The 17,405-nt window shown below is 52.5% G+C and overlaps 1 protein-coding gene across 1 annotated transcript in view; it reads left to right on the plus strand.

Moving 5' to 3' along the window:
• The first annotated feature begins 6,078 nt into the window (after positions 1–6,078).
• The window catches only part of PCSK6 (proprotein convertase subtilisin/kexin type 6), a 29,787-nt gene continuing 18,460 nt past the window's right edge, over positions 6,079–17,405 (plus strand). Inside the window, exons 1-6 of the mRNA XM_026856123.1 lie at positions 6,079–6,182; positions 10,541–10,651; positions 11,295–11,438; positions 12,020–12,096; positions 12,795–12,883; positions 16,181–16,353. Of these exons, the coding sequence (XP_026711924.1) occupies positions 6,171–6,182; positions 10,541–10,651; positions 11,295–11,438; positions 12,020–12,096; positions 12,795–12,883; positions 16,181–16,353 (606 nt within the window). The 5' untranslated portion in view covers positions 6,079–6,170. The remainder of the gene's footprint in view (positions 6,183–10,540; positions 10,652–11,294; positions 11,439–12,019; positions 12,097–12,794; positions 12,884–16,180; positions 16,354–17,405) is intronic.

Here is a 17,405-nt window from a genome sequence, read left to right on the forward strand (position 1 = left end):
ATGAGGATGATGCAGCGGTGCTGGCGGAGCGCTTTGGCCCGGGGGGAGGGGCGGCCGGGCAGCCCCGGGCCCGTTCCCTCCCCGTCTCCTCGGGGTGTCCTCACCCCGCGCACCCCGCTCCCCCACCGACCGGGGCATTGCACAAGTTCCTTCCATCCCGGAAAGTTACATTTATGGATTTAACAAACTTGGGACTCTCTGGCCGGGGTTTATCGGAGATTTTGGGAACACCAAGAACTTTTGCTTTCAATCCCCCCGCAGCACACGAATGGCTTAAAGGCGACTTTCAGCACGGCAGCTCTTTTTCCTCTCAATTTCTTCATCATCTCTGTAAATTCGAATGTGGGCTGGTGTCCTCGGAGTTTCCTCCGGAGTCTATCGCCTCCCGTGCCGCCCGGCTGCTCAGCGCTTTTCTGGCTGAGTGGCACTTCAGGTTGTCTTCCTGCCCAAGGTGCCTCCTGGACTATAAATTATAACCTTCCTTTATATCCCAACCCTGCTTTTAAGTATAATTAAAGTCACGGGGTGCTGCATAAACAAATCGTCGCGGAGGGGGGAGGCTGAATCGGGGGCACTGTCTCCTGCACCGGTGTCCGTGACCTCCCGTGGGGGATAACCCCTCACGTCCCACCCTCTGTCTCCTACCTGCCGTGCTCGGCTTTCGTCCCACCAAGGGGAAAATCACTTGTATTATTCCCATGCCTCTCTCACGGGGCTGGGTGAACAGAGTTGTGCAACCCAAAGGGCTTTTCGGTGTTTGTCCCTGTTCAGCCAGAGAATATCTTGATCGAGCTTCCCACTCTCCTGATTTGCATCAGCCTAACGTCAGCTCCTGGTTCGGGGTTTTGCTCCCTTCCCTGTGGAGCATCTGCTTCCCCACCAGCATCCCGGCTTTCCCGAGCTCATCTCCACGACGCTGAGGCATCTGGCCCATGGGCACAACATGGCCCCCCCAAAGCATCCATCCCTCCCCCCTCAAGCCCTGTCCCGGGGCAGCCAGGCGCAGGCTGGAGAACAGGGGAAATATTTCTGTGGTTGCATCAGGGTGTTCCTGGCTCCCGCCTTTCCCGCGGATGCTGGGAGCTCGTGCACCGTTGGGGCTTCCCCAGCTGCTCACAACGCCCTGCCTTCAGCTCTCCCGTTCCTCCGAGCTCCTCAGGCTTTTCCCACGGGAGCTCATCCACAGCCAGACCCTGAGGAACCGCTTTCCCAGTGTGTGTGTGCTTGTGGGTGATGTTTGTTGTGTTGTGCTTGGGGTTCATGGTGTGCTGGGGCCTGGGTGTCCCCAGCTTCCCCTGCTGCATCCTCTGCTTGTGGAGCTGCTGGGGATGGCACTGTCCCCGCCGAGGTGTGCCCTCCAGGGGGGCCTGATGCTGCATAAAACCTGCCGGAAAATCCTGCGAGGGCACATCACCCTGCCCTGGGGAGATGATCAGGTGGAGGCAGGTAGTGGAGTCCAGCATGGCAAGGGAGGAGGAGGAGGGCTGACTGTCATGGAGTGACCCAGGTGGGTGCCAGGAAGGCTCAGCCAGCCCCTCCGTTGTTGGCTGGTGACCTCTTTTCCTCTGAGATGCAACCTCAGAGTCTCCTGGCGTGCTGCTGGCTGGGAAGGGCATCGCTGGGCTTTGCACACACAGGTGTCTGCCCTGTGCCCCAGCTGTCCCCGTGCCCAGCCTGTGCACCAAAACACCCTTAAACTCTTCTGGGTCATGGCAGAGTGACATTTTCCTTGGGAAACGATTTGCATCAACTTCCATTTAAGTGGAGCAAACAATTAAACAAAAGGGAAAGCTTTTACACCCCCAAATGCCTGCTCATTCCTCCCCGCCGGCCTTTGTTTGGGTCTTTGTTCATGGTGCTGTGCCGGGGCGAGCCAGGACAGGCTCTGGCTGAGGGTGCTGCGAGGGCTGTGCGGTGCCGGTGCCCCCGTAGTGCCTCTGCCGCTGTCCCGGGGGTGGTGATGAGCCTATTCCCATCCCAGTAACAGGATTGATACTAATTTTTCCTTATGCGGTGTCCAATGCTGTAAGTTTTTAGAGGGCTTGCGGTCCTTAGTGGTCACACCTGCAGTGCAGGAGGTGGACAGGATTAATTTTGGGCTGGAATTGGAGCTTTCTTAGATTCCTGTCATCTGGGGGATGCTGGAGCAATGGTGTCCTCGCAGCCCTAGGCTCAGTCCTTACTAGGCTGAATCTGGCTGTGGCAGGAGCTCAGCAGCTGGAGTCCTCTCCTTGTCCCCAGTGGGGATGGGTGGTGTCCCCAGGAGAGGAGCAGGCACGGCCTCCCCACCCAGATCTGTCCTCCTGGAGCACACCAGTGCCAATGCAGCTGTTTTGCAGAAATGGGCTGGTTTGGGCAAGATGCTGGAGGACTTCGCTGTGATGGGGAGGGAAGAAACAGGCTCAGCAGTGCCCTGACTGCCTCTAGTCTGCCCTCAGTGGTGTCCAGCTCCCAAAAAGCTCTTCTTTGCCATGTCTCATTAGCTACAAATGACCTCAAACCTGCTCGAAATACTAATGGCTGTTAATGAAGCAGGGCAGGCACTGGGCTCGTCTCTGCCTGGCAGTGCCTTGGGAGAGCCAGGTGCTGCTGCAGGAGCATCTCCTGGGTGCTTCTCCCTGCCCCAGTGCCAACTTGCGGGGGGCTTGCAGGTGACACCAGGATTTGGGGGAGAAGGGGAAAAGGGGAATGCAAAAAAGGAGATCAGGAGGTGGCTAAACCCCTTGCGACTATACATCTTTTTTCACACTGTTAAGGACCATATTTGTAGAGTAATTCCTGTTGGCAGGGAACTCTGGAGGTCTCTGGTCCAACCCCCAATTAACTTTGAGGCTAAATTAGGCTGTGAAGAGCCTCAGCTGGGTGAGATTCAAAACTCTCCAAGGATAGAGATCCCAGGCCCATGAGTCATCACCCTACACAAAAAATTACTCTTTTTATACCCAGTTAGGATTTCTTCCCTTACAACTTCTTGCTTCTCATCCTTCTGCCATGCATCTTCACATCTCTCTGACTGCCTGGATCCTGTAGGGGCAAGGAGTAGCTCCTTCAGCTTCAAACTCTTTACCATTTGGTTGGATGACATTGGCAAGTGTGTGGTTTTTTGGTTTGGGTTTGTTTTGGTTTTTTTTTTTTTTGAAAGCAGAGCCACTGATACCCTCGGCGTAGTGCTGGTGGCATTGCAGGGTGCAAAATGTGTTCATGTTGCTTCTGGCTTGCTCCACCTGCAGCCCAGCTGAGCTGGGCAGCACCAGCCAGGGCTTCCTCTGCCTCGATTAACAGGGGGGAAGAAAAGCATCTCATTTTTGTTGAGGTACAAATTTAAGTTGCCTCAAAATATCTCATGTTCCCTCTGAAACTTCAGACCCAAACTGCGAATCAGTTAGTAAAATTAAAATCAACCCTTGTGGGGTTGACCTCCCCTGCACTTTCTTGGCATAAATTAGATGTCTAAAAAGTCAAGGTTGATAATGGTAAACATGCTGGGGAGGGAAAGAGTGTGTCTGGAACTGCTCGGTGTGGTCTCCTGGGCTTTGGGTGGGTGGGCTTTGTAACCACAGTTGGTGGCAACCTGCACTACCTCCTCTGTGGCGGAGCTGGGACCTTTCAGCGTGGGCAGCTGTCTTCTGGCTGGTCAGGAGCTGATGGGCACGATTCCTCGTTGATGTAGCCAGGAAGGATCAGCCCTTGGTAAAGTCCTGCTGCGTGCCTCTTGGGTGTTCTGCTGGGTTTTCCAGTGTTGCCGTCGCTGTGGCCGTGGGGCTGTGGCCTTGCTGGTGCTGTACGCAGGAGAAAACCCAACTCTTCTGCGTGTCTCCAATACTCCCATCCCCAGGGGGTTGCACTGCAGAGCCCTCACTAGCTGACCAACATCAAGGAAGAGAACAAATACTTTTCCATTTTAAAAAAAAATGTCATTTTAAAATTTTTCTCCTTAGAATGGCTTAGGTGGAAGGGAGCCTCTGGAGGTCACTGGGTCCAACCTCTGCTCAGAGTGGAGCTGGCTTTCAAGTTAGCCCCAACATGAGATGGTTTTCCTATTTTTTTTCCTTCCATAAATTCCAGGAGGATAAAGAACCTGGGGTACAGGGTGGTTTTCCTGCCACTCTGGCCACTTATCCCCAGAGCCTGGGATGGGATCATGTCCCTCCCCATCCTCTTTCATTGTGTGGTAATTTCACATTTATTTCTGAAAAGCCCCGTGCCTGCTCTGGTTGGGAACAGAAGCACTTCTTCAGCTGATGCTTGTTTATAGAGCGTGATCCTGTTACGACGAGTGCCAGAGGGACTGGAGATGAGAATAAACTGAATATTATAAACCTGAAATGGCAGGCTGAGTCAATGGATGTGCAGAGCTGACCTGCCCAGTCTGTGGGATCAGGATTTCCAGACAATGAACAAGAGGCAGGGTGGCCTCATGCAAGGTTTCCCTAAAATACCGGGTGGTTGGAGCATCCTCTTTTTATATCCTAAGTACAAGTGGATTTGAAGAATGAATGCCAATTTTATTCCTAAAGCCAAATGCAGATTGCAATGAGAAACTGCTCTGCCTGTAGATGTTAAAGAAAATGCCCAGCTATGCTCTAATGCAAAGAAAAAAGTGGTAGGGGGTGGGAGGGAGGGTTTAAATGAACTTGAGTGAAAACAAATAACAGAAATCACACTAACGGCAGTAAAGTCAGTGCAATGACATTCTGGCATAAAAGGCAGAACAAAACTAATTAAATATTTAATGCTCGTAAGAGGCACTGGCACATCTCAAGGTATTAAGTGTGATAAAGATGCAAGTAGTTGTCATCATCTGCTTCAGCATCTGGTCCAGACAAACCTGTTTGCTCCCCACTGTCCTGTTGCAGCCAGTCCTGGGCTGGCCTCGGGGATGTCATCCTGGCCCCTGGATTACATGTGGCCTCAGGGACATCACCCTGGCTCATGGGTTGCAGATGGGGGCTCGTAGCGTGGCTCGCCCCTGATCCTGTGAACCAGGCACAGGGACTGCTGCTGGGTCCCTGCAGCATCCAGCTCCTGGCCATGGGGCAGGTTTTTTGGAGGATTAAAAAACAACCGTAGGCAAAAGGGAATTTACATCAGAGTCTAAATTTGTACTGAAGTTGTGTGACCTGGGAGCTGCATGCCAGTGAGTGCAGCTCTTGGGTCATTCCCATTCCTATGGCTTTGAATCCCTGTGGGATGCTCATCACATGGTGCTTGGCTGAGATCACCGGGCTCGTTGCATAGCCCCGGGACTTTATCCATGCTTTTGGGATGGAAAAAGAGGAGTTGTGGTGTCTCCTGGATGAGAGGGCTGGAGGCAGTGCAGCCACCCTGGGGCTTGGCAGGATGGTGTGGCTGGCACAGTGTTTTCCCACACATGCAAGACGTTTCAGCTCCGTGCAAAGGAAAAAAGGGCAAAAACTTGTAAAAGGGGAGTGTGGGGTTTCTCCAAGCTGAAGGAGCTGGTGGGGCTCCTAGGCTGCACTTACTGCTGGGGAAGAACTCTAGGCTGGGGCATGTGTTATACAACCCTTGGGACGAATGGTTGGTTTGCTTGGAGATATTTTTTTGACTCCTGCTGCTGCTGTTGCTGACTCCAGGCTAAACATTTATATCCCGTGGTTCCCAGGAGCATCCCAGGGCTAGCAGGGATCGGGTTCACCTCTCCTTATGGGGCTGCTCTTGCTGCGAGGGCGAAGCCGGAGCGTCGGGTGGGGAAAGGCCGCACGATGAGACACAGCTCCCCCGGCTCAGTCGCAGCTGCTGAGCTCATTTTTAGCTCATCATTTCTGCTTGGGAGCTGATGGAAGACAGTTTGAAAAGATGCATTTAATGGGTGAAAATTCATAAAAATATTTTCCAGGCTCTGTTGTGGCAGTGCAGCATCTGGTCACCAGCACTGTTTGCCATGGTGGTGACACTGGGATTAGTGCCAGCATCCTGCATCTCCTCCTTGAAGGGGTTTGTGGTGCCAGGCACAGCTGCACCGATGCATGAAGGGATGCTGCCAGCACTAAAATGGGGGGCAACCATGGGAAAACTTCATTTTAAAAAATAACCAACAAACCCCTCTGTTTTTGCAGATCGGGAGCTTGGAAAACTACTACCACTTTCACCACAGCAGGACGTTTAAACGCTCGACGCTGAGCAGCCGGGGCCCACACAACTTCCTCCGCATGGACCCCAAGGTATGGGGCCAGGCAGCCTGGGGTCCCCCAGCCTCCGTGGGGGCTGGTGTGATAGGGGTCCCTGCTTTCCCCAGAGAAGCCTCTTAGCTTTGTCTTCGTTATAGTGTGAGCCCAAGCATCTTGCGACGACATGTTATCTTTGAACCGCAGCCCTGTGCATGCATGGGGTGACTCACTGGACATGGGTACGTCGATCGGTGGTGAAAAATACTTAGAAGTGACTTAAATGCTAACATCTGCCTGAAAGTCGTAAGGAAAAAAAAGGGGGAAAAAAATCTTCCAGGATAAAAAGGCTGTTGCATGCTCAGGGTGTTGATCCAGTTGCCACAACACTTGCTGCCTCAATGGTTGCTATGTGTGAAATCCTTGGCAATAGCTCTGCATTGCTTTTTCCTAGAGCAAGCATCCAAAGGGATTTTCAGCACAGCTGAATTGAGGAAAGTAATGGGGAGGTGGGGGGAGAAGGCAAGGAGCGACAGGCAGGACCTGGGTGAGCTGGGCTTGTGGTGGTGGGGAAGAGCTGCAGCCCTCTTTTGGCTTTTCTGCTTCCTCAGCTCTACCCGGTGCCTGAACCCTGCGAGATGCTACTTCTGCAGAGCAGGAGAAGCGTTAGTGGGTGGGGAGGGTCTGTTTTTTGGGGAGAAATAAATGCAGAAAAAGCCACTGCAGTGAAAAACCCATGCTGCAGCGAGCTGCTAGTGCTTGCACCAGTGCCTGGCCACCCTTGGGGTGCTCCCGGCCTCCCTTGGGATGCTCTTCCCTGAGACATTTCCAGCCCACTCAGCACAACACATCCCACACAGCCGCCCTGCTTTCCCCAGCCAGCCGGCTTTCCAAGAGATTTGTTGTTAAATATTTGGACAGGGTCTGTAGCCCATTTCTGAGTGTGTTGCCGGCAGGGAAAACCTCAGCAAGGGGAGTTTTGGTGCCGCTGGAAGTGTGCTGAACTCTAATTAAAGCTGTTCACCCTTGGGGAGGTGCACAGGCATCCCAGCAAATGATGAATTCAGCTCTGCAATTGAAATACCTCCATTTAAATGAGTCTAGTTGTAATGCAAACCAGATCAATTGACTTTTAGTCTTATTAACATTTACCTTACCTTGCTCTATGGACTGCAAGCTACAGCAATTAGCTCCTGTTCTCTTAATCCTTCCTTATCACTCCGAGTTCAAGACCTCTTGGCAGGTGCTGTTTCTCCCCATCTCCCATGCACATTTGCAAACCGTTTTGGGAATGTCTTGGCGTTTGGATGGCACCGGCTTAGCATGCACAATGCAGGAAAACATCACCTCGAGGCACAAGGAAACACTAGCTGGAATAGGGAAAATGGAAACAAATCTTGCAGAAATCCCGAAGAACCAGCAAATCCAATCCAATCATTTGCAGATGTTGGGTGGTTCGTGCCTTCCAGGGGCTATTGTTTCCAGTTCGGGTTTGCTCTGCCCTGGGGGTTGGTGGCACAAGGGGCCAGGTCCTGGCAAGAGGACCATGGCCAAGCCCTCCACCCCCAGGACATGGTGGCTGGGGACAGGGAGACCAGGGTCCTGGTCCCCGTGGGACCACGCTGCTGCCGAGTTCCCCTCTTGCCCCAAGAGATCCCTGCGGCTGGTGACTGCTCTGTTTGGGGCTGATATAAGTCAAGCAACATGGCAGGTGATGGAAAGGGTGGAGAGATGTAGCAAATCCAGCAATTCTGGGGGCAGGTCGTGGTGGTGAGAGTAAGAGTCGTGCAGGGGCAGTGGGATGCAGAGGGGTCACACCATGCTGTGGTACCCCTCTCACAGGCTCCACTTACAGCTCTTGTCACCATAAACTTCTGCTCTTTGGGATGCTCCTGTTGGTCCTCGCAGTGTTTGAGCCTTCAGCCTCACTGCTTCAGTCTCTTAATCCTCACCAGAGGATGTCACAGCCTCAGTCCCTGTGCCTCTGGCCACGCAGCATAGCAAAATCAACCCCACTGAAATTATTTCTGCTGTGTTTTATGGCAAACACATGCTGAAGCCATCTTGTTTGTCCTGGATCTCTGCTTTAATTCCTGTACATCCGCTGGAGTAAGTCAAGCTATTGCTTTTCTGGAGCTGCAAAGGGAGTTGAATCCTCGCCTGTGCTGGTGGTTGTGCTTGGTGGAGCTACCTGGGTGGCTAGATCCAGGCATCACCCACTGAAAATCTCAGAGTAAGGGGGAAATCAAACCTGCCCCTCAGTTTCCAGCAGGGTGAAGGGTTTGGCTTGGTGATACGTGTGTCTCCTTGCAGGGTCATTTGGTGCCACTCAGAGTCACCTCATTATTGCTAACTAGGATTTGCAGGGATGGAGCTGAGACCCCCTCAGGCTCAGGACTGTGTTGTAACAGTTCGGCCTTTTCTAGTAGCAAAAAGACTTATTGTTGTTGTTGTTTTTTAAATTTCCGAGAAGCTTTTCCCCCACCCTGGATGAGTGATGGAAGTCGATCCAAGTTTCACAAGTTGTGGGAGCATTACAGGGATGCCCCAGGCTCCTTCCTGCTTGCCCGTTGTCTTCCCACACCAGCCGTATCGATTTAGCAAACCCCCCTGGAAATCGATGCCGTTAAACTGCTGATTTCTCTGCTTCCACACAAGAGTTCTCCATTGACTCTCGGCTGGCAGTGCTGGGGTTGATCAGGAGCATGCTTAAAGTGAAGATGTCCCTGCAAGGCACCACAGCTCCTGGCAAAAGCCCATGAAATCCCACATCTTCCCATCCTTCCTGCATCCAGCAAAGCTGCAGGGAAGAGCGATAGCTGTGGCTCGGGCAGCGCGACCCATGGTAACACTGACAAGGAGTTCTGCTTTAAGGAGAAAAGTTGCGTATTCTGGCCATATCCTCTAACGTTTTTTTTTTTTTATTAACTAGACCATTAAGTTGTATGTTTGCTTCCAATGCTTAAATCCATCCTCGTATAAGCAAAGCAGCATGCTGTTGTCAGCCAAGGCAGCGTGGAAACTCAATTTTTCTATGAAATATATATTTTTTTCCTTTCAACAGTTTTTTTCTTTAAAATATATATGTTTAAAAACAAAGCTCTAGGCTGGAAACTGTCAGGTTTCTGATATGCACAGCTCCCCATCCACCTCCATCCAAGTCAGGGAGCTATAAACCATGCAAGAAGAACTCGGTTCAGCTGACAGTTTCACATAAATGAGCCCAACAAAAACTTGCATTTTGGATTTTTATTCTTTTTGTTACAGACTCAGTCACAAGAGTAGAGACAACCCCACGAGCAGCAATGCTGTTCCCAAAAGACCCTGAGCCATTGGGAAGAAAGTGTCTGGTGAGGAGGGATGTGCTGCAGAGCCCGCTCAGCTCCTCAGCCGGTGCCTCCCTTCTCCTCCCAGCATGAGCACACGTAAAGATTTGGCCTATAAATTATTTTTACAACCTATTTTCAATAAACCTCGTTTCATCTCCATGCTGAAGGCAGGAGAGCCCCTTTTGTGGGCAATAAAGGGTCTGGGGGGGGAAAATGCTTCCCAGGGACGGGATGTGGCTGCTCCCAAACTGACACCTTAGGCAGCTCCTGCTGCAGTGGCGTGGGCAAACACTGGCGTTTCGTTTCCCAATCCCAGCCTTTTCCGGCTCATTTCCCATTTGATCTCTTTGCATGTCATGCCCCACTGAAAAGCAAACAAATGTCAGAGCGGTCGGTCCTGAGGCCACCTTGCCCACAGCCAGTACCAAAACATCTCTCTGGAGCCAGCCACGTCCCCCGAGACCTGCCATGGCCCTGTGCGGTCATCCCATAGTTTTGGGAAATGTGTATTGCACTTGGTTAAAGCTCCCAATTTTATTATTTTATCAGGAGGAGAGGAGCTCGAAGGATGAGCAGCCCTGGAGCCACGTGATAAAGTCTCAAGGCTGAGCTGCTGCTGCTGCCTTCTGGCCGGCGGGGAAGGATAAGCCCCAAAATTAAGCCAAGCACCTGAGTCTTCTCCAACACTTTGACTAAACACAGAAATATGTGGCTCGCCTCCAGCGAGACTTCAGCGCGTGCTTCAGTGCTTCGCTAAGCCAGAGGGGTTTAGGCACGCGTTTGGAGGCGACATTATTTATGCTCAAGTGTTTTGCTGGACCGGGAGAGGAATCTGGTCCCTGGCTCAGAGACCACAAAGAGCTGAACTCGCCTGTCTGTCTGTCCATCCATCCTTTCTCCACCCAAATGGAGCTGCTATCTCCACAGCAGCTCTGGCAGAGGAAATAGGGGTTTGCCAGAATGTGGGGTGATGCTGGGATGTGTCCAGGCTGTGGTTGCACTGTTTCTGCATCCTTCATCCCATTTCAGTGGGTGATGCCAATCTTTGTGCCTACGGGCAATGCTGACCCACGGCTCTGCTTGCAGGTGGACTGGCTGCAGCAGCAGGAGGTGAAGCGGCGGGTGAAGAGGCAGGTCCGAGGCGAGCCACATGCCCTGCCCTTCAACGACCCGGTGTGGCCGAACATGTGGTACCTGGTGTGTATCTCCCCACCACCACCCCACAAGGAGCCCACTGCTTTACTGTGGGGTTAATTTATTTTTAATCAAATGCATCATCCGTCTTTGTTCAGCCCGGCCAGTAATGAAACACCTTAATATCAGCAAATGTGCTTGGCAGCAGGATTTTTAAATTGTAAATTAATACCTGGGAGAATCTAGTTTGAAGTGTTACACCATCATTAGCAGCCCCTTGTTAATGGTCTGTGGAGCGAAGGCTTGGGAGCAGCATGGCTGCAGCACTGATGCATTTTACCCATCCAAAAGCTGCAACCATCTATTTACAATATCATTTTTTTCTCCTGACTGCCTCATTGATCTGTATTTGACAGGGAAATTAATTGAAAATTAAGCGCAGAAAGGAAATGAGCACTTCAAAACTGAAGAGCCCGCAGTATTTGAAATGGAAAAGAATAATAGGGAGATAGCATTGCCTGGATTAACTGCTGCTGGATGGCTTTGATCAGTGGAGTAAAGTTATAACAAATCTAGGAGTTATGTGACAGGGCGTGGGATGTAAATATATTTTCAGCTTGATTAAATGGGCTCCCAGCCTGGCTGCTCACTTAGATGGGCTGAAATGGGGTTGCAGCCCTTTTGCAGCTGTGTTTCCCCCTCGTAGCACTGCGGTGATAAAAGCAGTCGCTGCAGGTCAGAGATGAATGTCCTGGCAGCCTGGCAGAGGGGCTACACCGGCAAAAACGTGGTGGTCACCATCCTCGATGACGGCATAGAGAGGAACCACCCCGACCTCCTGCAAAATTATGTGAGCTGGGGACTGGATGGGCTGGGGGTGGACGGGCTGGGACTGGTCCTCATGGTGAATTGATTTATGAAGAATTTCAGTGTATAAACACAGTTTAAGTCGTGCATTGGCAGATTAGAAGAAAAGGAATTTTTTTTAAATGCTCAGGATGTTTTTAAGAAGGAAACAAAGTTTTTAGACAAGAGAGTTTGGGGGAAACTCCCTTTTTGCAGCTGCCTGGGAAGTGGCCACCTCCCTCTAGCTCACCAGGGCAGAGCCAAAAACCTGCATGAACCTGCTCAGCCCCAGCTCAAACCCGACGGCCAGAGTGGGGAGTGGGGAGGACCCTGCAGGATTTGGGGTTCGAAGTTGTCCCTGAGGTAGTGGGATGTTTCCCCTGGGAAACATGCAGGGCTGTAGTCTTGAACTATATATCCTGAGCAGATAGTTAGAAAATAAGGGGGAAATGGCATTTTCTGCTCGGCTTGGTTCTGTCGGCTACTGCATCGGCTGCAGCTGAAGCAGGACTGCGCCGCTGCCAAGGCAGCTTTGTCCCACACTGTGCTGGTAAATCGAATCTAATGGTGGCAATATGTTTTCAGGACCCTCTTGCAAGCTACGACGTCAACGGGAATGACCACGACCCGACTCCGCGCTACGATGCCAGCAATGAGAATAAGTACGTGGTGCTAATTGCCGTGGAGCCAGTGTCTGTGTGGCCGGGGTGTGGGGGGGTCCCTGGGGCTGGGTGTCCCCCCTGGGGTGCAGAGGATGCAGCGTTATGGGCTTTGCACAGAATCATTGCATTTAATACTAATCCAGCCTGTGGCAACCACGCTAATTGCTAACGAAGCATCAAGCCATCGAATAGAGGCACAGGGTGGGGAGTTCCTTGCAGTGGTCAGGGATTAAACCACGTGAGTCGAGCTGGGTGGTTTAGATGGCAAAACTTGGACGTACTTTCTGGGCTTCAGTTAAAGAGGGATGGGCACATGGTGGCACCTGTGGAAAGGAAATGGCTATGCAAAGAGCAAATTGCATTTAGGTGCAAAAAGCAAAGATCAAATTGCATCTAGGTGCTAGATGCAAAGAGCAAATTACATTTAGGTACTAAATGCAAAGAGCAAGTTGTATCATGGTGCAAAAAGCAACAAGCAAATTGCGCCTAGGTGCAAAAATGCGAACAGCAAATTGCTTTCTGCATTAGTTTCCTGTGTCCCCCAGCCCTTTTTGTGGGTTTTGGGTAAGAGCTCTCCAGCTCTTGGGGCACTTTCTTCCACTGCTCCAGCCTCGGGGCCAGTTTCTGGGTGCTGGGTAGCTGGGGGGGATCCTTTGCTATGGGACATCAGCTCACAGGGCGGGGGGTTCTCTTTGCAGGCACGGCACTCGCTGCGCAGGGGAAGTGGCGGCGGCGGCGAACAACTCGTACTGCATCGTGGGCATCGCCTACAACGCGCGCATCGGAGGTGAGGCTGGCGCCTGCCTGCGACTCCCCTGCCCTTCACTGACCCCCTGAGGGACCGCGGCCACCCTGGTCATGCCGCTGGGCTCCCAGGGTGGGTGGGTGGTGAGGTGCTGTTCCCCGAGATATTGCCAGGAGAAAGTCTTCTCCTTGGTGCCCCGGCTGCAGGGAGCCCTGAGGGAGCCTGGAGGAGGGTGGGTGACCTGGGGCGCAGGGGACTCCTGCTTCATATATTTTGGGGTGAAAGGATGCTGCTGGGGCTACATCCTCACCGTGAGGATGTGTGTGGATAGAGGATGTGGTAGTTTCATCCCAAGAAGTTCACAGCTGCTCTCAGGGGTCTGACCTTCTTGGGGTGGCTGCATTTGCTATGGTTGGTGGCGCCAGTTTAGCTTCAGAGCTGAAATTGCTCACTTGTGAGGTTAACATCTGCAGGTGAGCTGCCTGGGGGGGCACCTGGGTGGATCCACAAAATATCCTTGTGGCGAAAGCACCAAGGATATGGGGGGCTGGGGCTGTGCAGGATGGGAGGATCTTTGCCCAGTCCCTCAAATAACATGGTGCGCGGGAAGCAAATTAATCTTTATCACCAAATGGGAACCTGATGGTAATTAGTATCACAGAGCTCATTTGCATTAGCCTAGCTGGTTTTGGAGCCTGGGTTGAGCCGGGGCTGGTCTGGCCAGCCCAGTCTGGTATAGCAACTGCTGGGGAGATGGGGGTGTTGGGGAGTGTGGGAGTGTGGTGTCCTGTCTGCATGGCTGGTGAGATCGTGTAGGGGACAAACACCTGGAGCCAGGCCCTCGCCTGGGTTTTTAGCCCCATCCCTGGCAGGGCTGGATGGGGAGAAGGGCTTTTGCTGCAGCCCCTCCTACCACCCCACGCTGGGAGACCTCGCTGTCAACCACCCATGGATGGATTCTGGGCTTAATTCCTTCCCTCAGCATGTTCATCCTGGCCATGCAAGAAGCAGCTTTCATTAGGGTTGTGTCTGCAGGGAGTCTTGCTCCTGGCCAAGCACCATCAGCAGTTCCCTGTGTTGGAAAAATCCCCCAAGGGAAAAAATAACCCCAGGAAGGGCGAATGGGGGAGTGGCAGGGGCTGTAAAGGCTGTGGCACTTCCCTCCATCCCCTCTCATCCCCTGGTGCACGTGGGGTGGCTTCATGCTTCTTAGAGACTTCTTGCCTCTAAAAACCCATCTCCAAGCACACACCAAGCAGCAGCAGAGCAAGGCAAAGCTCTCTACGGGGTTTAAGGCAGTTTTGCACCCTACAGGATCAGGCCATTGCCTTCATGTTCCTTTTCAAGACCATTTCTCTGCAGCAGCCATGGAGACGAGTTTACTTATTGACTTTATAACGACCTATGGGTCTCATTTTAATTTGCTCCCTTTAACGAGTGCCTTGCCTTGGGGGTGTGCTGGGGAGGTGTTGAGTGAGACAAGGCACCTGGCAGAGGGCTGGGGGGCCGTGGGCTTCCCACAATGTGAACAGGCAAAGGGGAAAAATAAAGTCTGTAGCCATATCGAGTTTGGGATTGTGGAGGAAAATACGCTATAGCTGCAGTGAGAGTGATTTTAGATGGATTACGCAAATAAAGCAGCGATTAATGAGCATGAGTTGTTGGGGAAGCCTATTTGTCACACTCTGAGAGCTACCATCTAATTTTACCGGCTGCTCTTCAGTGCTCTTGCGTTGCTTTTCATTTGCTCTGGGCAAAATACATTGCTTCTCAAGAAACAAAAAGGGCTCCTGCCATTTCTCCTCATCCTTTCCCCTCTCCTCAAACACCCACTTTGGAGGCTGGTATTGCTCCCTGTGTGGCAAAGAGCTCATTTATTTTGCAGCATCCTTCCCCACTCCCTCCTGCCCCCCATTATTTAACCAGGGGGTTCCCACATCACGAGTGGTTTTCTCTGGGCTGGCTTTAGGCTGGATTTGGTTTGGTTTGGAGTTGGCTTTGGGCTGGTTTTGAGTTGGCTTTGGGCTGACTCTGGGTTAGCTTTGAGCTGTCTTTGGGCTGCTTTGGGCCGACTTTGGGCTGACTTTAAGCTAAATTTAGGTTGGCTTTGGGTTGACTTTGAGCTAACTTTGGGCTGACTTTGGGCTCATCGATGAACATGGCAACATTTAGCAAGCACAAAAAAACATCTCTCAGCTGGTTTTGCTTGCGGCACTGCAACCAAGTGCAACTCAGACACCGGGCTCGGCTTCTTGCCCCTTCGTACACAACAGAGAGAGGAAGTTTCTGTGAGCTGCTCTGCTCCCTCATTTTATGTTTCTAAGCTTATTTTTGGCTGGCAGGGGACAGTGTCAAAAAGAGATATTTGAGTTGACTGGTGTCCAGAGCACAGCTGCAGCTGTAAGGACATCTGCCTGCATTTGTTTGCTTAAAGAAAAAATACTTGTGGAAGGGGAAATGCATTTTTATAAATCAGACTCTTCCTGGCTGGCAAAATATGATGCTGGAATTTCCAGCATCTCTTTTCCTGCAGAGGCTGTTTCTGGGCAGCCCTTTGGGGTGCCTGGCACCCTCTGCCCTCTGTGCAGAGGGTGCAATCCAGCAGGGAAAGGGTGAAGGGGAGTGATGGGTGTTGTAACCCTCATATTGCAGCAGTTTTCTGGAGATGTGCAGCTTTCCCAGTGAGAGCTGATGGGCTCTGCCTGCAAGCTGCTGTGGCCGGTGCCTGCCACAGTGAGTGAGGTTATCCCAGGCAGCACTGTCATCCCACCATGGGTTAGGGTCCTGGCTCTGATTTTGGCCATGCAGCCCACAGCCTGGGGCTTATCCTGGGGCTTCTCCCCACCTCGAGCACCACTGGCATCAGTTGGGCAGTGACGGGGTTTGGGGACGGTCACAGTTGTCCCCGCTTGTGGGGAGAGGCTTCATCCCGCCAGTGTGCCGAAAGCTGGGGGGCCGTGAGTATTCAGGAAACACTGATATCCTCCAGGTGGAGAAATAATTTAGCCAATTAATTAAAATGGGGGAAACCCAGGTTTTTAGCAGGGGGATTTTGCCGCCGGGAAGTGCAGTACCACTCCCACTGCCCAATCCTCGCTGATGGAGGGGAAGTGAATTTTAACCCCCCCTCTCCATCACTTGTCATGAAGCTGCAACACAGCAAACTTTCCAAAATAGCTCCCCAGCATCTCGCTGCCGGGCTCGTTAGCGCGCGGGGCCATGGGTTGAAGCTATTCCAGGCGCGCCTGAGCCGTGCAGTTAACAAAGCCCTTTGATTGCAATCCTCGCACTTTCATCCAAGCCATTAAGCCCTAATGTCTGATGTTTTTGTGCTTTTAGGCATTCGTATGTTAGATGGCGATGTAACAGATGTTGTTGAAGCGAAGTCGCTTGGCATCAGACCCGATTACATTGACATTTACAGCGCGAGCTGGGGGCCAGATGATGATGGGAAGACAGTTGATGGACCTGGTCTATTGGCCAAACAGGCTTTTGAGCATGGCATTAAAAAGGTGTGGATCCCACAGCACCCAGATGCACTCGCCCTCCTCCTCCTGCCCCGTGGGGAACGCGTGCCGGGGCCACAACCGGCCTGGGGTCTTGCGCGGGGACGGGCGGCTCAGCCCCCTGAGGCGATGCCAATGCTAGGGATGGGGTGGGGATGGGGGGGGAGCGAATCATCTCTAATTTTTCCTAGTTTTCCCTGGCATCCCTAAGAGCTCCAGTGGATTTTGCGGCTGAGGGTGTTGACGGCGGGAGGTGCCTGGCGATGGCGTGGCCCCGGCGGGACTCCTCGGCATGGCCGGCCCCAGCGGGAGCGTCCGGCAGCGCCGGGCACCAGGCAGAGCTCCGGCAGAGCAGTCAGGCCCCAGGTTGAGTTGCGAAGCTCTGCCGGGCTGAGAAACCCAAAGCAATTCTTGAGGGGTTGACTTTGCACCTCAAAATGTCCCCCTGGGTGACAGTGCAGAGAGGAGCAGCCACCCCCCCAGCATCTCCCTCCCCTCTTATTCACCATCCCCAGGCCCCCAGTATCCTGTCCTGGGGGCCTCCATCATATTAAGCATTTTCCTGGTTTTCCACCGAGAACAAGTGGCTGTGTTGTGACTGGGGTGGGATGTGGGTGCTGCCACAGGATCTGGCCATGGGGGCACAGGAAGAATTCAGATTATTGTCTCTGAAGTCCTCCAGTGAGAGGGTTCAGCTGGCATCACTCATGTTTGACAGCTGTCAATCCCTGCTGGGGATGCCCTGGCCTTCTTGCACCTCTTCTCTTTGGGCACTTTTAAAAAATGACCAATATTGACTAAAAGCACTGGGCAAAAGACCTTTCTTGGCTGCTCAGTGGGAGCTGTGGGTTGAGGCTCTGCAGTAGGTGTCCCCTGGGTGTTTCAGCAAAGTTGGGGTTGGGGTTTTGCCACCGACCGCCCCAGGCAGGGCTTTGAACCCCCAATCCCGGCTTCACTCCCTGCCTCCACTCCTGCCCCTGCTGCCTCTTCTCGCAGCATGCCGGGATTCGGGGCAGCCACAGGCCAGGGTGACGCAGCCTGCCTGTTATCTAAAAATA

This window comes from Athene cunicularia (assembly GCF_003259725.1).
Source record: "Athene cunicularia isolate RWA chromosome 10 unlocalized genomic scaffold, athCun1 chr10_part1, whole genome shotgun sequence".
NCBI lineage: Eukaryota > Metazoa > Chordata > Aves > Strigiformes > Strigidae > Athene > Athene cunicularia.